Source organism: Salvia hispanica, chromosome 1 (assembly GCF_023119035.1).
Source record: "Salvia hispanica cultivar TCC Black 2014 chromosome 1, UniMelb_Shisp_WGS_1.0, whole genome shotgun sequence".
Taxonomy (NCBI): Eukaryota; Viridiplantae; Streptophyta; class Magnoliopsida; order Lamiales; family Lamiaceae; genus Salvia; species Salvia hispanica.
The window spans coordinates 38,245,020-38,268,007 of record NC_062965.1 but is presented as its reverse complement, the minus strand read 5'-3'; the positions used below and the strand labels follow the sequence as shown (position 1 = coordinate 38,268,007).

At 38.0% G+C, this 22,988-nt stretch overlaps 2 protein-coding genes across 2 annotated transcripts in view; one reads left to right on the top strand and one right to left on the bottom strand.

Moving 5' to 3' along the window:
• The window catches only part of LOC125196046, a 163,900-nt gene that overhangs the window by 124,439 nt on the left and 16,473 nt on the right, over window positions 1-22,988 (top strand). The window lies entirely within an intron of this gene.
• LOC125214146 (probable glutathione S-transferase) lies at window positions 15,212-17,209 on the bottom strand. Its single transcript, XM_048115052.1, has 2 exons — window positions 16,851-17,209; window positions 15,212-15,764 (listed from the first exon to the last, which is right to left on the bottom strand). The coding sequence occupies exons 1-2, from the start codon at window positions 17,157-17,159 to the stop codon at window positions 15,414-15,416; spliced, it is 660 nt and encodes a 219-aa protein (XP_047971009.1). The 5' UTR covers window positions 17,160-17,209; the 3' UTR covers window positions 15,212-15,413.

The window sequence follows — 22,988 nt, the reverse complement described above, 5'->3', positions numbered from 1 at the left end:
AGGGCACTAGAGAGCAGGTGGGCCAACCCCAGCCAGAGAATAGAAGAGAGCATGGTGAACATCCCCGTGGAAAGCAGCCAGAAACACATAAGGAATCCTCTTCACATTGGATCCGAGTTGGCAAGAATGGAACTCCCATGACTGACACGAGGCAGAATAAGGACAAGGGGAAGCAGGTCACTAGTTTTGAGGATAAGGAGAAGGAACTGCAGAGGGTAAGGGCTCAGATTGCTGCGGGTAGGATTTATTACATCCCTAGGGGCTGCTTACAGATCAGGGATCCGGTTTTGATCCAAACCTCCGCCTTGACTTATGGAAACCTGCTGGGTATGGGCAAGAAGAAGAAGCGAAGGAGCCCAGCTAGCAGGGAGAGGTATAGAGAAAATAGGAGGCTGAGGAAACTGCAAGAGACCGAGGGCTGTGCCATGTCAGAGCACGGAAGTTCAGAATTTGAGACTGATAATGAGGGGGAGATTCTAAGAAGGCCGAGATCTCTCACCCACCTTTCGAGGGACCCGGATAGATGATATGGAGACATATGCAGGTCTGGGAGTCCACAGCAACAGATTTGAGATGTTAGAAGATGATCCAGTTGAGGAGGAATCTTCTATGGCCATGATCTTGCATGATACTTCTGCTGATGCTCGCATTATCCATGAGGCTAGGGTAACGAGTGATGAGCATAGACCAGTTGCCAGCAATGAGAACTCGAGGAGGGAGATCGCCGGCAATGGGGATCAACGTCCCGCGATTGAAGCACCAGTGAAGAAGGCGAGGGTTTCTACCTCGTGGAATGCTTGATTCGTTTCCTCATGTCGAGCCAGTTCCTATTTTGGAATGCTCAAGGTGTGGCGAATGCCCGCACCAAGAGGCATCTGAAAAATTTGATTCGAGATCAGAAGATTCTTTTTGCTGCTGTGATTGAGCCCCAACGGGCGGCACCGATAGTGGGAAGGGGCTTTCAGGGGCTTCGATTTGTTGGAGCCAATGTGAGTGGTCATATCTGGATTTTAGCTCATGAGGATTGGACGGTGGAGGTGGTTGATGACTCGAGGCAGGTCCTGCATGTCAAAGTCACGGCTGCACTATTCATCTTCCCGATCTACATTTCTATTGTTTATGGCAGACACACGAGAGAGACGAGACAGGAGCTGGGAAAAGCTTGGAGACATCTCCCTGGCTGTGGAAGGGAGACCGTGGCTAGTGGGAGGAGATATGATGGAGTTTGCAGATGCTATAGCAAACTGCCAGTTGATAGATCCGAGATTTGATGGGCCGATGTTTACATGGTACAGGGCAGGGCTTTGGGAGAGGTTGGATAGGATCTTGATCGGGGAGCATTGGACATCGGTGTTTGCGACGACCAGAGTGACCCACTTAGCGAGATTCAGCTCTGACCATGCTCCCTTACTTGTGCGGTGTCAGTTCTCCGTTCAAACCACGAGACCAGCTTTCAAATTTTAGAACATGTGGGTGAGGCATGAGACCTTCAAGACCGAGATTGCGAGAGTTTGGGAGGCAGGAACATGTTACAATGGCATGATGAACCTCCAGCTCAAGCTTATCAGAGTTAAGAAGTTTCTTAAGGTGTGGAACAGAGCGGTGTTTGGTAACATCCACCAAAACCTAAGGGCGGCCGAGGAAGCAGTTCTACAGGCTCAGATCTTATATGACAGCATGCCTACGCCAGCACAAAGGGCTGATTTGAACAAGGCCTCAATGGAACTCATAATTGTGACCAAGATGGAAGAGGAGTTCTGGAGGCAGAAGGCGGCCATTAGATGGGCAGCGGATGGAGAGAGGAATTCTAAGATTTTTCATGGCTGGGTCAAGCAGAAGAGAGTCAAGTCGAGGATACACAGTATTGAGGCAGGAGGGCAGACCTTGACAGAGGAGACGGTGATTAGGGACTCTGCGGCAACCTTCTTCCAGCAGCTCTTGACGTCTGATGTTGGAGACCTTGAGCACCCAGATTTGACACTTATTCACAGCCTTCCAAAATCAGTGGACCAAGAGGCATTGTGCTTGGCGCCACAGGAAAAGGAAGTTCGGGAGGCAGTCTTAGGGATTAGTGGTGATAGTGTGTCAGGACCGGATGGGTTCTCTTCTTTGTTCTTCCAGCATTGTTGGGACATTGTAGGAGGCGATGTGATTTGAGCTGTTGGGGACTTTTTCAGTCATTCATGCCTCGGAGCTTCATGGCGACTATGATTGTTCTCATACCAAAGAAGCCGGATCAAGTCACGTGGGGAGATTACAGGCCTATAAGTCTCTGTAATGTCACAAATAAGATCATAACAAAGATCTTAGCATTGAGACTTGCACCTTTACTACCCCTTGTCATTGCACCAAATCAGAGTGGTTTTATTAAGGGGCGGTTACTTAGTGATAATGCCTTGCTTGCCCAGGAGCTGATACACGACTTGGGGAAGGAGCTTAACAGTAGAGGTAGGTCGCCTAATCTGGCCCTAAAGCTAGATATGGCGAAGGCATATGATAGAATGAAGTGGCCTTTTTTGTTGAAGATAATTGAGAAGATGGGGTTCTCGCCGGCTTGGGTGGGAATGATTAGCAGATGTATTTCGTCCTGCTGGTTTTCGGTCTTGGTAAATGGTGGTCCGACAGGTTTCTTTCAGTCCTCTAGGGGGTTGAGGCAGGGGGACCCGTTATCACCTTCCCTTTTTGTGCTCGTAGCTGACTATCTCTCGAGATGTCTTGATAGGCTGATCGAGGGGGATAAGGAAATGGTCAATAAATGTCGCAAGAAGGCACCGGTAATCACTCATCTTTCATATGCTGATGACATAATCATCTTTACCAGAGCTCATAGGGAGGCAATGGATAAGCTGGTGGGGTGCCTGAACCACTATATTGCAGTGTCCGGTCAGATGGTGAATAATGGAAAGACACATTTCTATTTGGTGGAGGAGCATATGGAATTTGCTGACATAGTGGAGGAGGTTGGTGGCTTTCAGCGAGGAGAGATGCCCTTTACTTACCTGGGAGTGCCGATATTTAGAGGGGCGAGGAGAGCAGATCATCTTTTGCCACTCAGGCAACGGATGTTGGACAGGATACACACTTGGTCCCATTGTCACCTCGCATTTGGGGGAAGACTTGCTCTGATTAAGAGCACACTGGCAGCTATCCCGCTACATATATTACAGGTTATGAGTTCGTTGGTTGGGTTCCTTGATGAGTTGGAGCAGATTCTCGCCAGATATTTTTGAGGTACAGTGGGGGAGAAGAGAAAGTTGCATTAGATCTCGTGGAAACAGATTTTCCTCTGGAGGATATGCTCAGACCAGGTTATCCGACGATGCATTCCAGAGTGGGAACAGAAAGATGTCTTAAACCACTGCCATGCCTTAGCCTATGGGGGTCATTTTGGGCCTAGGAAAACTGCCAGGAAGGTTTTGGACAGTGGATTTTATTGGCCGACTCTGAACAAGGACTCTTTTGAGTTTTTTCAAGTCTGTGAAAGATGTCAACTGACCGGGGGAATTTCTAGAAGAGATGAGATGCCGCATAATCCGATAATAGTCTGTGAAATTTTTGATGTTTGGGGCATGGACTTTATGGGCCCTTTCCCATCTTCATATAGGAATACATACATCTTGGTTGCAGTGGATTATGTATCCAAATGGATAGAAGCAAAGGCTACGCCCACTTGCGAGTCAAAGGAGGTAGCTAAATTTCTGTGGACCAATATTTTCAATAGGTATGGGGTGCCCAGAGCCATCATCTCGGACCAGGGAACGCACTTTTGTAACCGCACAATAGAAGCTTTGATGAGAAAATATGGTGTACATCATCGGTTATCTACACCATATCATCCCCAGTCGAATGCTCAAGCAGAAGTCTCGAACAAAGAAATAAAAAACATCTTGGAAAAGACGGTGAACACCACAAGGAAAGATTGGAGTAAACATCTCGACGATGCTCTCTGGGCATACAGGACTGCTTACAAAACACCAATCGGGATGTCACCGTATAGATTGGTGTTCGGGAAAATGTGCCATTTACCTGTGGAGGTGGAACATAAGGCTTACTGGGCCGTTAAAGAGATGAACATGAAGGCACAGGCCTGTGAAGAAGAACGGAAACTGCAGCTACAGGAATTGGAGGAACTAAGACTGGAGGAATTCGACTCGGCCATGTGGTATACAGAAAGAACCAAACTCTGGCATGATAAGAACCTCCGAGTCAAGGAACTTCGAGTAGGGTAGAAAGTACTTCTTTTTCAATCTCGGCTGAAGCTAATGCCTGGTAAGCTAGAATCCAAGTGGATAGGGCCATACACGATCATTGGCCTTCGAGCAAATGGAGCAGTAGAGATTCAAGGGAGCGCCCCAAACTCAGTTCCTTTCCTAGTAAATGGGCACAGAGTGAAGGTATACATAGATAATACAGATCTGCATGTGGTGGAAGAGACGCCACTACATGCATCTGCTATTATTTCTTAAGGTGGTCAGGCAAGTGGATATCCTCAATGAATTTCTAGGTCAGGTAAAGTGGGGAACGAAAATTTATTTTTACACTGACCTAGGAAATCTTGAGGATACTCATTTGCTATGATAATAGTTCAGTTGCTTTCGAACATAAGAAAACCCAAACAAATTAAAAAAAAATTTCCCAAAAATATTTTCGAAGCACCAAAAACCTGGGGAAATTGTTTTGTCACTTATGATCTTCGACCCGAGAATTTTGTGTTTCATTTCTTTTGTTACTAGGGGGAGGAAGAGTCTTGAAAATTGGAGGGAAGACAGTTGCTTTTGGAATTTCGAATTCCTCTTTTCGAGGAACATACGGTTGCTTACATCATGTAGCAACCATTCGCCTACCACTCTGAAAAGCCCAAGGATATTTTTTTCAACCGGTCACTTCTCTCTCCACTTTTACAACTCTCTCTCTCAATAATTACTCTCCAAAATTTGTTTTTCAAACCCTAACCAAATCGACCCCAGAAATTGTGAGTTTTGCAGGTACCCATGATGAAAGCACATGATACCACCGTGAAGAAGGGAGACCCCGCCGCCAAATTACCGTCCGGCGAGTCGTCCAGACAACCACCGGCTCAGCTGATTTTCTCTACGCTCGATATACGCTCAGAATGGAGCCCAATTCGTATTCCAGACTCTTCTGCCGTCACAAATTCCGAGGAGGAAGCATTCTTTAAAGAGTTGGAGGAGAAGTTCGGAAGTAAAGAGGAAGCCGAAAGACTTTTCTCCTGATTTTCGATGTTCCCCCAGCAACCGCAGGCAATTCCTGAAGAATCAGTTGCGCAACCACCGAGTTCAAACCTAGAGGATTCCAAAACCCTAGATCCGACACATGCAGAAACTGGGCCGAGCCCAGACATTGTAGAACAGGTAAAAGGCGGCAGCGGACTCGAGGAGGAAAGCGTCAGTGGATTTGCAGACGAAATTGACAGGATGACGGTAGATTACTCTTTGGATGGAGTCGCAAGGGAAGGTAAGCAACTGCTTTACAATCGGTGGAGGGGGAAATCCCTATGGTTAAATTTGTGGAGGGGAAAGCCCCTGTTTCTAAGAATGTGGAGGGGGAAACCCGAAGTTTGTATGTGGAGGGGGAACCCCGTTTGATTTTGAGGGGGCAACCCCGACTTTGCTCGTTGAGGGGGAAACCCCAATTGTGTCTGAGGGAGAAATCCCTAACAAACCTGAGGAGGAGACTCCGAATAAATCTACGAGCTCCCCGTTGTTGTTATAGGACAGAGGCCCAAGGAGGACGGGCCGTTGGAAGTAGTAGATCTGGAGGAGGTGCCCGAAGACTCACCGGTTGATCTACGGGAGTCAAGGAGAATAGCAAGGAGAAGCGTGCTAGATGAAATCGATGAAGGAAACCAGTCGAGGGGATCAGGGTTCCTGGCCCCAGGAGCAACGAGTGTGCAGGAGGGAGAAACTCTTGAGTTTGAGGAGGAAGTGGACGCCGCAGAAGAGCGTCGAATGGCCAAGGAGCGCAAGAGGAAAGGAAAGACAGCCCTTACTCATCGGCCTAGGAAGTCACAGAGGCTCAGTCAGGGAATCTCCTCGTGCGTTGTCTAAAGCTCCTGGACCTGGTAAAGCCGACAGTGAGACAGAGGAAGAGTCTGAAGAAGAAGAGGAGGTCCCTAACTATGAGCGAGAGGAGATCTGGATCACGAAGAAGCTCTTGGGAGCTATGTCTAAGTTCAATGACCCAAAGAGGACACAAACGCATAAGGATCGAAGTGCAGTTGGGAAACTGACCAAATCGGGGAAGAGATATGACAGGGACTCGCTGAGGCAGATAGAATCCGAGGAAGAACTCCATTGCCACATCAAGGGAATAGGCTTTGAGTGGCTCCTGAACCATAGCGAACAGGAGGTGCCAGTGGAAGCGGCCCGAGAATTTTTCTCCACTTTCAGATTCAAGACAACTACCGATCCGGATGCGAACTCCATCTCCTTCCGTCTTTTCACCATCGAGCATACAATGAGTGTAAGGGAATGGTCTCTTAGGATAAGGCTATTTACAAATGCTTAGGATGACGAGGGAATTTAGGATGATAGAGTATACGGCCCACCGAGAGACACCCCTGGATTCTCATCACAAACTGTCTGGGAATATTTGACACATGCTAGGAGTGGGATTTTCAAAACCAGCGTATCAAAAGGGATTCACATCACCGACCATCTCCTCCGTTTTGCCCAGGAATTCATCGGGTACAATCTGATGGGCACGGCCAGTTCTAGCATCACCACCACCGAGCTCTACTTTACATGGTGCATGTCTAAACGCATCAAAGTTCACCTTGGGTATTGGTTAGCCCAGGCCTGCCATCAGATGACTGCCAACCCTTCCCGCCACATGTACACCTGCCACCTTCTAGGCGCCTACATAGAGCGCAACTTCGTAATGAAGATTGGGAAGGCAGAGCCGAGTGTTACAATGTGTGAGCCCCCGGAGCTATTCAGCATGGAGTACTTTTTCAACAAGGGGCTCTTACACATGGAAGGGCAGGAGTTGTGCTTCTACAACATAGGGGTCAATGTGGACAAAGTGAAGCGTGAACCGAAGCTGGTGGAAGATGTGGTGACTGTGGATGTGGCAGAGCTACGGAAGGAGATGGCTGAGGTGAGAGAAGAAATTGAGGGAGTCAAGAAGGCGCTACAGGAGATGAAGGGGAGTCTGGATACCCTGGCCGGACGATCATCTGCCCAGAATGAGAGGATGACCGATGCGGTCAAGCTTATGAAGAGAATGACAGAATGGTTGGGAGAGGTACTTCCCCAGACCTAGCAGAAGCTTCCCTCCGGACCTAGCAAAATGGTCTGTCAGCCCGGTCCGGGAAGTTCCTCCCAACAGCATCTTCCACCCCCCTCCAAGCCTTCGGTAGCCCCGCTTGTGTCTCCAGCCCTGGCGTCTGTCTCTGTGAGAAAACCCCTGTCAAAACCCCCTGTAATGTCTAAAGAGGAAGTGCTGGTGTCGCCGGCGAAGAAGAAAGTGAAGGTGAACCGCCCCAGCGTACCACCCAAGTCTGGCTCCCAAGAGAGCCGGACCTAGAATTGAATTCCCCCAGTTGACCAAGTAAATTTTATATTTCAGTCATTTCATTTTATTTCTTTTTTTTTTATATCCATGTTGCTTGTGCTGAGCATGTGTAATTGTTTTCCTGTTTTTTCTCCCACTTAGCCCAATCTTTGGTCTAAGTGTGAGAAGTTTATGTATTTCTTCAGCATGTTTTTTTTTTCTTTTCTCTGTGATAAGGTGGTTATCTCCCACTTAGCCAAATTCTTGGTCTAAGTGTGAGAAGTTGTTGTTTAGATTCCGTATGTTGTTTCCTGTTATATGTCTTTGTTTTCTCCCACTTAACCCGTTGTTCGGTCTAAGTGTGAGAAGTTTTATTATTTTTTTTATTGTGTGCACCAACTCCCTCATTTCCCTCCTTCACTAGGATGGCTTGGGAACAAGCTGGAGTGAAGTGGGAGGGGGTGGGAGAGTTAGTGCAGTGTGTGCTCAGCATGTGTTAGAGTCTCTAAGTCTAGGAATTAGTTTTCATTTTAGGATCTATGTGTTAGCATGAACTGGTGATAATAATTAGGCAAGATTCCCTTAGTAAAAGTAATTGAGAATAGGATGCACGCAACTTTGAGGCCTCTTCCTTTTAAAAGATTGAAATCGGTTTGGAGGAGGCAAGAACGATAGAAGGTGCCTTAGCTGACCTAATTGTGAAGCCACACTACTGATGTGAGTTAAAAGCCTTAACATTGAGTGCTAACATGATAAAAGAGGTTGCTATCTGATGCTTAGGGAGAAGAATTTAGGAAGGAGATAAAAAAAAAAAAGAAAAAAAAAGGGGTTTCAAACCTGGAGGTATAAGCTGGACAAAGTCCAGAGGAGGGAAAAATAAATAAATAATAATAATGATAATAAAAATAATCTAGATGTATAAGCTGGACGAAGTCCAGGGGAAAAAGAGAGAAAAATTAGGAAAGGAGGATAGAAGGAGAAATTCTCATAACCCGAAGCATCAGTAGCAGGAACTAACTATGAGTGATCGATCCTAACATCCCTGGTGAGGAATGAGTGATCGAGCGAATCCAACAATTAGCAAGCTATAGGCCATCTGGACAAGCTGAGAAACCGACTAGGTAGATAAAGGGAAGGGGAGGATTTGGAGTGTGTAGACTATTTGATCGACCTTAAGCTTGTGGGGACGACTGCTTAAAAATTTGAACTAGTTCATGCCTATGTGTCTTATTTTCTTACGTGTTATTGTCTTTTCTTTTTTTTTGTATGTTAGTGTCTAGGTCTAGGAGTTTTCTTTGGCCAGGGAATAACTGTGCATTGAAATTCGCCTTATTTCTCTTTTTCTTGTCTTTATACTTGATGAAAAGTATGTTTTAAGTGTGAGCAGTTTGATAAGGCTAATTTCATGCATTGGTTATGGGGTAAAATTCTGTGATTTCATGGGTCTAACAAGGTTTTATAAGCCAGGTGTGTAGAGAAATCGCTAGCCCCAGGAAAAAGATGAAGATTGCCGGGGAGAAGAAGCCAGCGGAAAAATTAAGCAGGAAAAAGAAGAGCTACTAGACTGAGGAGCATCAAATCGGAGGGCAAAATGGAGATCACAAGAACAGTCTAGAAGCTCTATCCATTATAAATAGGAGCATGCGCTTAACATGAAGCGGATTCCATCACTTTTCGGCTCTTAGCTTAGTTTTCCACTTCTCTACACACACTTTCACGGGGAATTGGTGCGGGGGTTCACGTTTCAGTTTGATCGTGTCACAACACCGTCTCTACGGAGGCGAAGAAACAATTATCTTTTGCTTTCCTGTTTACTTTCGTATTTTCCGAGTCCTCGCTGTTCGAGGCTCGGCTCTGTTTCGTTATTATCGTTGGTTACTTCGTACTTTGCAATGGATATCGCTACTTTTGTTTCGTTTATCTTATCGTGGTGTTGTTGGTTTGACTGCTGATTATTGTTGGTTGATTTGAGTTTGGAGTTGGATTGTGAGAAATTTGTTGTTGATCGGTTGAATCTACGTAAACTTGTGAGGATCGGAGATGGAAATGATGTTTGATTGTTGTGGATGGCTCGGATCCGGAGTGGATTAAGCGTCCCGTGGATGGATCTGCTTCTTTTTGCTTGATTTTGTTGTTTAAATTCTGCATTCTTGTTTTGCCTCGTCTAGTAGTCGTAGATCTACTTTAGTTTTACCTGTTTTTCGTTCCTATCGGTTTAATTTCGTTCACTTTGCTTTGATCTTCGTTTTGCTCTGTTTTTCACTGGTTGTTCTATGATAAAAGTTGGAGAAGATGATGTCGCTGTTAGTTAGTCCTTAGGTTAGTTATTTTGCAGTTTTTCAGTCGTACTCTGCCTTTTCGGAGAATGGTCCCCACGTCAAATTTTTTCCCAAGTCTAGGTTAATTCAGGAAGCTGTTCGCTCGGTCTAGTAGTTGTCTTGCTTTATTCTGGTTCATGCATGCTTAAAAGATCCCGTCTAGATCTAGCTGATAGGATAAGTTCTTTAAATTCCCAAGTCTAGGAAGTAAATCTCAACCCCAAAAATTGCGTGGCAGCAGCCAAAAATAGTTTCCGGGTCTTTGAACATGTGTACTTACGCATTCATCTCTGTGGATTCGATCCCTACTTCCATGTACTAATTTTCTTAGCTAAAGTGGGTTGAGGGTTTTGAAGGGGGAGTTAAGGTAGTGATTGTGTGTGCCCAACGACAGGTAGCTCAAGATTCTCTTAGTTTCTAGACCCAGTGTCTAGAGGATTTTCTGGATCGAGGGTTTTTAATTTTGATCACTCTTTCACTGGCCATTAAACTTTCAGCACTTCAATCATCCCAGCTATCCTCCTTCTCCATCTCGAGCCTTTTCTCTGGCATGCATCCTGGTCAGTATTGCACACTTCTAGCACTCTTTTCACCTGCGTCGTCCGAACCGTCTCCTATTGACTTGGACCCCTTTTTCCTGCACACTTAAGCAACTGTTTTGCGGATAATACATGCAATTCACGACATACTGACCAGTAACCAAGACTTAGAATACGACTTATCAGTGCTGAGCAATTAGATGTGCCAAATGTGAAATGTGATGGTTCTGAGTCAATTGATTCTAATTGTCACCCTCTAGTCAAATGGTCCTTCAGATGACCCTGATCATAGTGATGAATGGTCCTTCAGATGACCCCGATTAGAATTGTTTGCATGCAAAAAATTCTATATTCCACTTTTACCCAAGGTGAAAAAAAGTATTTTTTATCGTATTGTGTTTGCTTATGCATTTATAAGATGTTTCTCAATCATTTAAAGATATAAGAAGCATACAAGTCTAATTTTTTGTACCACCTCGAGTTTTCATATCCTTTAAGTTGTTCTTGCTAGGACGTTGAATGGTGAGGCAGATTGTTTTTCGTTAATCTTTGTTTCTTTTCGACAATTAAAGAAGTAAGAGACGTTTATGGTCATTCAAGATGAGTTTTAAATTTCGTTTAGTACTTATAATATAACGGATGTAATCCTTCCATCCCACAATTTCGTTTAGTACTTATAATACAACCGATGTAATCCTTCCATCCCACTGTAGTAGTTACGTTTCGTTTGGAGCGCTTGTTTTGAAAAATGATAGTAATAAATAGTTAAATGTAAGAGAGATAATAATGCACGGAAGAGTTACTTTGCACACCAATGTAATCCCTCCGTACCACTCTGGTCGAGGTGTTTCGATCTGTGCACTCCTTTTAAAAAAATATACTAATAAATAATTAAAATAGAAAGAGATAAATAAGCAATAGAGATCATAATGTACAGCTTACTAATTAATTGATTGTTCGAAAGTTGATTTCACAAAATAAAGCACCAAGGAAACAAGAAGAATTATTTTCTATGTTTATCTTTGGACTTTGATTAAAAATTTAAAATAAATAATCTTTAGGCCTATTCAAATAAATATAAGAAAGTCCAATTAGTGTAATTACAATGTTTGGGCCTTATCAAAGAACTTAACTAAAAAAAAGGGATGATACATTTGGGCCTAGCAATTTATGAAGCAGAAGAATTCGAGTTCACCCAAATCGGTTCGTCTCCGAAGCAGGTAAAGCTCTTCTTTGACCATTGAATTTTCAGCTTTTAGATAAGCTGAACATATGAAGATACGCAGTATGATTTAGTGCACCATATTTCAATCATCCATGAACTCATGAAAACAACCACTGTATTCTTTCATCTAAAAAGAAAGTCTTTTGGCAGAAAAAACATTTGATATTTGTGAGATAAGAATGGAATCTGATGACTCTTTTTGTTTTTTTATTGGTTGGAGTCAAAGTGAGTTTTAATATGGGTGCATAATTTTATTTTATTTTATTTTATTTTATTTATCAAAAACACCTAAAGTGGGCGGGGGTTAGGCAGACCCCCAACCCATGAATAAATCAAAATATAACGTTTCAAAACATGATCTTAGCTCAAAAGTGACTAGTATCTAAAGCAAGAACATGAAAGAGGAACATATTGGAGCTCCCACAAGCCGGGATGCTCCATGCTATCAAAAATAAACTAGTAGCCAAATGAACAAAAGGAAGAAATAAACAAACTAGAACTGTCAAAAAGTCAGAATCAATCCACATCTCTGCGTCGGAAACGGAAGTTAGGATATCCCAGCAGGTCCATCCTAACAAGCGCCTTCAGGTATCGAGGCGCAAAGACAAAATCATAATATGTCATAGTAGGGGTCTGAACCCCCCTACCTGCAAGAAAGTCGGCAACACGGTTTCCTTCTCTGTAGATGTGTGAGAATCGAACCTGCCGCTGAGATGTCATCCTCTGGATCAGAGCCATATGATGTCTAAAATCGGCAGAACCAGGCCGTCCAGATGTGAGTAAAGTAACCAGAGCCGCTGAGTCAAGCTCTATCCAAATGTGTGTAGATAACTCCATGGCCATCTCTAAGCCTCGAATGAGAGCCATAAGCTCCGCCTCAAAGCTCGAAGATGCATCCACCGGAGAATAGAAGGCCCACATAAGGCCTCCATCAGTACCACGAACCAATCCTCCCTCTCCCGCCTCCAAAGTCGCTGAGGAGAAGGCACCATCTGTATTCAGCTTCACCCAAGGGGCATCGGGGGATGCCAAAGGACCATGAGTGATCGCAGAACACGCTGTTTGAGAGAAGAAGGCATGAAATCCACCAACGTCGAGCAACCCCTCCAATGTAACGGGGTGATCTTGCCGGCCAACACGAACGTATGCAGATGATGAGTGACCTGCCAAATAACATGAGTGTGACAGAAAGGGCGACCACGGTGCTTGCATCCGTTCCTCTCCGTGCAGAATCTGACTACTACTAGTATTTAATTTAGTTAAGATTGGAAATTTTCAAAGTGTTCGATTAATTAGTTAATGGTTGGGATTTATTAATTAACTAGTGTTGCAACAGTCGATACACGACGTATTGTATTTTAATTTAAAAACATATCAATAACAATTTTTATATATCAAAAACAAATAATATTTCTCAATTTTGTGTTAAAACTCATACCGTTTCCAAAGTTTCTATTTTTTGAAAACGAATGAAGTATTATATTTAATAATACCCCATCGGTCCCATAATAAGTGTCACATATAGTTATTTCGGTCCGTCCCACAATAAGAGTCACATTTCACTTACACAATAATTGGTAAATATGTCTCACAATCCACAAACTCAATTTACTTACATTTTATTATAAAACTAAGTACAAAAAATGAGCATTATATTTAACCCACTATTTAGTACTCCATCCGTCCGATAAAAGATGTCACACTTTCCTTTTTAGATTGTCCCACAAAAGATGTCACATTTTCCTTTTTGGAAAAAGTTATCTCTCACATGAATATAAAAATTATATTTTCTCTCTCCATTTAACACACAAAACAAAACCTCCTAAAATCTCGTGCCGTCCCACAAGTGTGACATCTTTTGTGGGACGGAGGGAGTACATTTCTTAAAACTCCTTTTCACACCCATGTGACTCCTATTGTGTAACGGAGAGAGTAATATCGCAAATTATGATATATATACTGTATTTTTTGGTATACTTGAGTTATATAAAATTTATAGTGTTACCATGCTAACATCTTTTGATATAGTATCAAATCATACCAAAAATTAAATGTACAAAATTTAATATTTTTCAATAATTTTTTGATATGGTAAACGATATATTGATTTTCCATTATTTTTTCCCACGCTATCGTCAACCAATATCAATACCAAAGCTTTTCGTATTAATTACCTAAAATTAATTTGTGCTCAATTATAAAATATTGTCAAAGTAGTCGTTTTTTAACCGCAGTCTTGTTTTCCTCACTTTCCAGTATTTAGCTATCAAGTATCAAGCGTCTTATATACTTCCTTCATAGTCATTTTCATGGTATAGGATATAAAAGAAAAGAAAATACAGTAATTATATTTTGCTAAAATTTCCACGTAAGAAAATAAACATGTTATATTTTGCTAAAAAATTACTCACTTAGGTGGGCATCCTCAAAAGAAATGGAAATAGTATAATAAATTAAGAATGAACTACAAAAATAATATCAAAAAATAACATTTGGCACTTGTTTTTTCAGTTCACTCTATAAATAATCCATTAACACTCTTTTCAGTCAACAATTAATACCAATTCAGGTTTAATTTTCAACCGTCAAGAAATTGACTTCGATCTTTCATTTAATTGTCTTGATTATAAATTTATTGCTTGTAAGCACAAAGTCAAGGATAAAGTGGAATAGCTTATAGCCTTGATATTCAATTGCTGTGGCTGGATATATAGATTACATTTTTTATTATTACATAATTAAATCTATATTAATTTTACATTTAAATCTTTTAAATAAATTTGTAATCCGGATTAAACATAGATAAATCAGTATACTGCTCTCAGTTCATTGACAAATTGGAACGAAAATATTTCATCTTGCTTCGAATATATTAATTGCGATTCAGAATTTGAATAAATAATACAATGTATTTAGCGTCTTAAGAGTAACAACTGAGTTTGATGACTAGAACTAAATATAGAGCCAGCGGTCATATACTCCCCCCGTCCCCTAATATTTGTCACCATTTGACTCGGCACGAGTTTTAAGAAATGTAGTAGAAAGTGGGTTGAAAAAGTTAGTGGCATGTGTGTCCTACTTTTATATATTAGTTTTATAATAAAATGTGTATGAGAATGAGTTAGTGGAATATGGGGTCCACTACTAAATATGATAAAAGTGAAAGGTGATAAATTTTTAGGGACGGATAAAAATGGAAATAAGTGACAAATTTTTAGGGACGGAGGGAGTAATAAGTATAGTTGCTTGAATAATCAAAAGGATTTGACTTTGAATGCTAACATGTCTTATTTGAACTAAGTTTTGTTGTTATGAGATATTTTAATTTTTATCAGTATTTAATAAATATTTTCAAATTAATGTTTTAGATTGCATAATACTTCCCTCCATCCTTGAAATAATGTCCCATTTTTATTTTGGAATGTCCGTGATTTAAATCCCCACTTGCTTTTTTTCTATTTTAAATAAGGGATTCACCATTCACCTATTACACTTACATTCTATTCTAAAACTAATATATAAAAATATGATCCCATTTTTCTTCACAAAATCAAACAATTTCTTAAAATCCATGTCGAGTAAAAAATGAGACTATAAATAGCAGACGGAGGGACTATAAAATAAATCTCTATAATGCGTTTAAAAAATATAAAAAGTAGTATAAAAATAAGCCATGGAAACACCATAAATCATACACATGAAGTTTTGAATTGCTAAAAAATAGGCGTTGAAGCCAAATTATTTCTACCTATATGGTGATTTGGACTAAGGTGGCTATATATTGATGAAATTGCAAATCGAGTAATAATGTATCCACTACACAGATCTAGTAGTCTTTGTGTGGCCACGAACTCTATCGACAAATCTATCCTTATCAGGGAGATGTTGTTTAACATGTTTGTTATCACATAATTCATCTGCCCATTTGCACAAACTGGGCAATTCTTCATATGTGAAGAGATGGAGTCCAGCCACTTCATCAAAAAGTCGCATCCAATACGCTAAGAAAGAGCCAATTATATCGACATAGTCAATTTGGTCGCCTCCGAAATATTTCTTGTCCATAACTTCGCATTCAAGAATTTTAAGAGCTTCCCTTGCTTCTTTGATGGCCTTCGCTTGCTCTTCTCCTCGACACCATAAAGCTTTCCTCGTTGCCGGAACACACTACGCATTTACAAAACGAACAATCACTTAACTACCACGTTTCTTGATTTTAAGTTTTATAAAGTGTGTGTGAGTTGGCCAAACGGCATAAAGGTTAATATCTTAAATTTAAATTCATTTGTTCGTTAAAAAAAGTTTTATTGAAAACTAAAACTGCTCAAAACATGTCCCACGGCCCTGTTAGGCAATTAATTATTAATTTTACTATTTTATTGTAAAATAAAAGAAACATGGAAATCTAGTTATTTTATTAGTCCACTATTAAATGTTCTATTTTTCCTTTGGGTTTTTGGCTTTTTAAACCAAAATCTTTCCCGAATTCCGGTTTTTCCTATGAACTATGAGATTTGTTTTTAAAACCACGAACTTTCATTTCGTTAGGATTTTCCCCTGGCGGGTCAACGACGAAACCCGGGTTGTCTACATGTCAATTTTAATCCTATTTGTCACTAAATTGATTACTTGGATCCTATTTGGCACAATAATACATACAGTCACAATTATTAAATAACAAAGGACAACTTTTGAATAAACAAAACACAACTTTATTATATTGATTATGCTATCCGGGTCGGAAATGTGCTATTCGGGTCGGGTTGGGAAAATCCTAACGAAATGAAAGTTTGTGGTTTTAAAAACAAATCTCAAAGTTCATGAGAAAAACCGGAATTCGAAAAAAGTTTTTGGTTTAAAAAGCCAAAAACCCTTTTCCTTTTCATAAGTTCGCCAATAAATATCTCATTTCATTTTTATTTTATTTAATAAGTAGACCATACATTCTATTAACTCATTTCACTCACATTTTATCATAAAATAAATATATAAAAGTAGACCTCATATTCTACTAATTTTTTCTACCCACTTTATTACTTTATAAAGTTAAACAATTCATTAAAATTCATGTTAGTTATATGAGACATTACATGGACAGAAGGAGTACTAACAGTCACTTAAAATTCTATAGTAAAAATAATAATAATAATAATATTCCATAGTTGACCACAATACTAAACTAAGTATTCATATAATAAATGGAATTTAAATGAAAAAACGAAAAAATGAAAAAAAAGTGGGAGCTAGTATAACCTTTTGATCGATGAAGTTGGCCCAAAATCGAGCTCGAGCTCTTTGGCAAGGATCTTTGGGAAGAATGTTTGGACCTTTCCAAACGTCATCTATGTACTCAAGAATCACAGCAGATTCAAGGATGGTTTTGCCGTCGTGTATAAGTATAGGCACTTTTTGATGAATTGGATTGTGGTGTAGAACAAGAGGCGGTTTGTTTATCAAATCTACTTCAATATATTCATACTCAACACCTTTAATTTTGAGGCTAATTTCAACTCTCTTCACAAATGGACTGAACCATGCCCCTATCAACTGCACTTTCGCCATCTATCTTGCTCTCTCTCTCTCTATGGAATATATATGGATCTTGTTTTATAGTTTCATCCAAGAATATGATGCCAACTACGTAAATAATTGGGTTTCTCAAGTTTGACCAAATGGTTGGTCTAAATTGTTTTTGATATTGCAAAAAAAAAAATATTTTTTTAACCCAATATAGTTGGTGTGGCGGCATTGTACGTCATAAGTATGAGGTCAAGGGTTGCCCATTTCTACAAACTGAAACTAACCACTAGTTACTCTGTTTTATAAAGGTATTTTTTTTCGATACAATTTTTTAAAAAGTGTATTATCAAAATAAAAAAATATTAATAAAGTAGGAGATAGAAAAAGTTAAAAAATAAATGACTTTAATTAGTACTCTCTCCTTTAGTAGATGGCACACTTTCCTTATTAGTTTGTCCCACAAAAGATGTCACATTTCTTCTTTTGAAAAAAATTTCCTCTCACATTAATTATAAAATTATATTTTCTCTCACCACTTAACACACAAAACAACATCTCCTAAAATCTCGTGTCATTTTCCAAGTGTGCCATCTTCTTTGACACGGAGGGAGTGCTATATATATAACACCCAAAAAAAATTGACTTTACTACTACTATGGAGAACTTAAGAAGTATTAATCCACCTCGGAGACAATAATATTAAAAGAGAAAATGAGTGCATAAATTAGTACCCGCTCCGTCCCACAAAAGATGTCACACTTATGGGACGATACGAAAGTTTAGGAGGTTTTGTTTTGTGTGTTAGGTGGAGAGAGAAAATAGTAATATTTATATTAATGTGAGAGGGAACTTTTTCCATAAAAGGAAATGTGACATTTTTTGTAGGACAAACTAAAATGAAAAGTGTGACATCTTTTATGGAACAAACTAAGAAGAAAAATGCGACATCTTTTGTGAAATGGAGGGAGTACTTACTTTTTTAGAGAAACATTTTAGTCCGTTTATTTTTCTAGTATATATGTATTCTATGTAGACGTTCTCATAGTGTTAATTCATCTTAATTCTTATTCTGTTCCTTCTTAATTCGTTTGATAATTTACATAAGTACGGATAAGTACGGCGGCATTGTACGTCTAAATTATCTTAGAGTTAACTTCAAAAATGGTCCTTGGACTATGAGTTTATTTTGAAAATGGTCTCTGGACTTTAAAAATATCACCGGTAGTCCCTGGACTAAGGGTTAATATCAAAAGCGGTCCTTTTGCACTGTTTCGAGATGAAAATGCCCTTTTCAGGCTTTTTAGGTGGTTTGGGCAATTTGGTCTTTTTACACTTTTAACATTTTAAATCTGATATTATTTCAGTTATGTACTAAATCTGATATTATTTCAAAATTATCATTCTTCTTCCCTTTTTTCATCCTTCACTTTGTTTCTTTATTTCAATATTAGATTTAATTTTACAAAATTAAATTTTAAATTTCAATTGTCAAAAATCAATAAATTTTTTTAATTATAAAAATTATGAAACAACAAAAATTAATAGTCATAATCAATATCAATAAGATATGACAACGCGTTAGTTTAATCAATATTTAATAGTTTTAATCATAAATACATCATATAACACGATTTATTTTGAAATAAATATGCATCTAATGTAAGACTAATATAATTTTCATTTATTAATTTGAAAACAATGAAAATTTACTAGAAAATTTCAACAAAAATATTCTTATATAAAATTTTTAGTAGGATCAACTTTTTAGTCAACTTCATAATATTCAATCACAAGCAATTATAACAATCAAACGAAGGCTAAATAGAATAGTTCTTATTTTTCTATCATGATTAATATTATTTTTCTCTACTTATTCAATTCAGTTGAATATTATATTAAATAATAAAAATAGTCAAAATTTATAGTGTCCATGAATTAATAATTTTAACTAAAAAAATTTATTGATATTTAAAAATCAAATTTAAAATTTAATTTTATAAATTAAATTTAATATTGAAATAAAGAAACAAAGTGAAGGATGACAAAAGGGAAGAAGAATGATAATTTTGAAATAATATCAGATTTAGCACATAACTGAAATAATATCAGATTTAAAATGTTAAAAGTGTAAAAAGACCAAATTGCCCAAACCCCCCAAAAAGCTTGAAAAGGGCATTTTCGTCTAAAAACAATGCAAAAGGACCGTTTTTTATATTAATCCTTAGTCTAGAGACTACTGGTGATATTTTTAAAATCTAGGAACTATTTTCGAGATAAACCCATAGTCCAGGAACCATTTTTGAAGTTCACTCATTGTTTTATTATTGCTTGTAAGCACTAGCTCTGATAAATAAAAGAACAGTTGGGCGGAATCCGTTGATATTTAATTTTAGTAGATTGATAAGTTACGTTTCATTATAATTCAAGTACGTTTGCTATTGAATAATCGAGAGATATGACTCTGAACTCTCATATGTCTACAGTCAATCGAGTTGTTTTGTTAGGCAATGTCAAGATATATTAAATAGTTGGACGGCCATTTATACTTTTGTGCGTTTTATTTAAATTCAAAGTTATATATATACGCCTCAGGAATATGATCAAATGGAAAATCCAAATATTATACAAATTCAAAATTATGATCTGGATCATTAAAAAATATCAACATATCACAAAAAAACATCAACGGGAAAATATCAACAAAATTTCAACGGTAATCAATGATTGATGTTGTGTTGACATTCTGTGTTGACATTAAAATCTTGAAATTTTACACTGTTTGATATTATACTGAAACAGTGTTGAAGCTGTGTTGAGGAGTTTTGAGTTTGTACAATATACTCCATCCGTCCCACTTTAGGAGTCCCGGTTTACCATTTTTGGGTGTCCAACTTTAGGAGTCCCGGTTGGAATATTCCATAAATGGTATTAGGCCCCACATTCCACTAACCTTTTTCTACTCAAATTTCATTATAAAACTAATATAAAAAATAGGATCCACATTCCACTATCTTTTTTCACCAACTTTCCTTTACATTTCTTAATACTCGTGCCGAACTCAACCGGGACTCCTAAAGTGGGACGGAGGGAGTATATGTTTACATTTTATCTATACCCATACCCCTCGTATATTTATAATCAAATATATTTGGAGGAAAATTTCCAACACCCTCACTTTCGCTATTTATCTCTATTTATATGGCTCTTCTAATATACTGGTTTCATTTAAGAATATGATGGTAACTATATAAATAACTTGGTTTATCGATTTTGACCAAATGGGTGATCTAAAATACTTTTTGATCTTGGAAAATGCTTCTTTCTATATTTAGAAATAACTTTATTTTATCCCTTTCATATAATTATAATTTGTGGACGGTTATTTCATCAAAGCCTAATTACCAGTACTGAAAGTCTGAAACTAACCACAGACTTGTTTATTTTGCTAATTTATTTCAAGAGGAAAAAAAATTAATTGCATGTGATTTGTTTGCGAGTTACTACAATTTAATATGATGGATTCTCAAAACAACCTCAAGCCCGAGCATTTGTTCCTTAAAGAATATGCATTTTAAGTTTGACACGGGTTTTAATACAATATTTATAAAATAAAAAAGATAGAGAAAAATTAATTAAAGTATTGTTAGTGGGGAAGAGGTTCTATTTAATTAGAAAGAAAAAAGTTTTTAAAATTGAAAAGTGCATATTTTTATAGGATGACTAAAAAGGAAAGAATGCATGTTCTTATGGGACGGGATGAGCAGTAACACTGGAAATTCAACATCCTGTCAAAATATTATATATGCATCAAACATAATTGTATCCGATAAAAAAGTATTAATAAGACTATTTCACTCGCCTACATTTGGATAAATTACAGTGCATGAAAGAATTAATGAACCTACAAATGAGACGAGGATGGATCGGAAAGCACCCAATAAAATGCGAGATAATTCATCTTAATTGATATTATTAAGTATATGTCAGAAATAATGATATGATTTTTTACTTTCCATCTCTTATATATGTAAATAATTTATTGATGTATATTAAATTATTAATCGATTAACACTCTTCTCATACGACAATTAGTAATGATCGGGTTTTTCAACAGTCAAGAAATAGACTTTGATCATTTTTTAATGCTTATAAGTACTGTCATGAAATAGTAGAGGGAATCACCTTGTTTTTAAAATGTAGTGGCTAGATAGATAGCTTACATTTTCATTATTACGCATTTAATTTAATATGTAATTGTCATTTAGACTATATAAAAGCTTGTATTGAATCAAGATGTATTTTTAAATGAGATAAATATTATAAAGAAATATATATACTGCTCTAGTTAATTGACATATTGAATGTATTGCTATAAAAGTAAAGGCTGCAAGAACTGTAAAAAGTGCGAGCATTCATGTAACAAATAAATTGCCCAATACAATTCAATATTTGAATCAATATTGCATAAATTGTAATATCCCAAATTTTAAAAAAATAGAAATTATATTTTAGTTAGTGGTTATATATATATATATATATATATATATATATATATATATATATATATATAGGGGCGCACTATGGTCCATAAGGCAAATTCTGTCAAAAATCAAAGCAAATCTCAGCCCTTGGATCCTCAGATTAGATGGTTGTGATCATAATACCCGAGATACATTATTACACTAAAAGCGTTACATTATTAACTAGGCTACATTATTAGACTGCACAATCTACATTATTGGAATACAACTGTTACATTATTAGCCAAGCTACATTATTAGACTACACAATCTACATTATTAGGTGACACGTGACATTAATCTAACGGTTACATTACAGGATCCAATGGCTGAGATTTGCTTTGATTTTTGACAGAATTTCACTTATGGACCTGATCACATCCCTATATATATATATATGGATGTATTTAAATCCTTTTCATATCTTTTGTCCTTTTTCCTTCTTAATCCTAGCCCCACGATTTTGTCATCTGACGGTTAGATTAATGCCACGTGTCATTTAATAATGCACATTTTCATTGTAATAATGCACAGCGGCTAATAATGCAACATTATAGACTAATAATGCACATTTTTATTCTAATAATGCACAACGGCTAATAATGCAACATTATAGACTAATAATGCATTGATTACAACCATCCAATTCAAGGATCCAAGGACTGAGATTAAGAAGGAAATATGACACTTAGGGTGCAAAGGAGCCTAACGCACCCCTATATATATATATATATATATATATATATATATATAAAAAGGTTGTGATCAATTGAGATTTTTTATGCTAATTGAGAAATGAGATGCAATATCAGCCACTCATTTTTATTAAATGAGTGGTCCAGATTTTTCCATATAAAAAATATCTTTAGATTAATTAATTATGAAATGGTAGAATGGTAATATCGTGGTATATTTTATTCAATAAATATTTTTTTTGAATATATATATATATAGGGGAGCATTAAGGTCTTATTGCCCCCTTAGTGTCTATTTCCTTTTTAATATCAACCATTAGATTGATGGAATGGATGGACTAGATTAAAAGGGCAATCTGATCTCGTATTGCATTATTAGTTCATTTTTGTGCATTATAAGGGTAAAGCTGTAAACACGAAAATATATCAGCAGTTTCAAAACTGCAAGTGCGAAAATTACGTAGTTATTTGGAGAGACGATTGACAAATCTCTCATTCCATTCTCTTTCATAATCGCGACCTCCTCACTTCTCCCCTCTTCCCAAACCCTAACCGCGTCGTTTTACATCCACAGATCAAGCAAAAAAATTTTGATTCGTGCTGCAAGGATGACGGGAAATCGAACCAAAGCAAACTCTGATCTTGTTTTCATCATT

Bases quoted from the DNA above. Each gene is read 5' to 3' on its own strand.
- LOC125214146 (XM_048115052.1), bottom strand. From the start codon at position 17,159: ATGGCGAAAGTGCAGTTGATAGGGGCATGGTTCAGTCCATTTGTGAAG. The intron at 15,765-16,850 runs GTTATACTAGCT...GTAAATGCGTAG, and splicing joins CCAACTTCATCGATCAAAAG to TGTGTTCCGGCAACGAGGAA.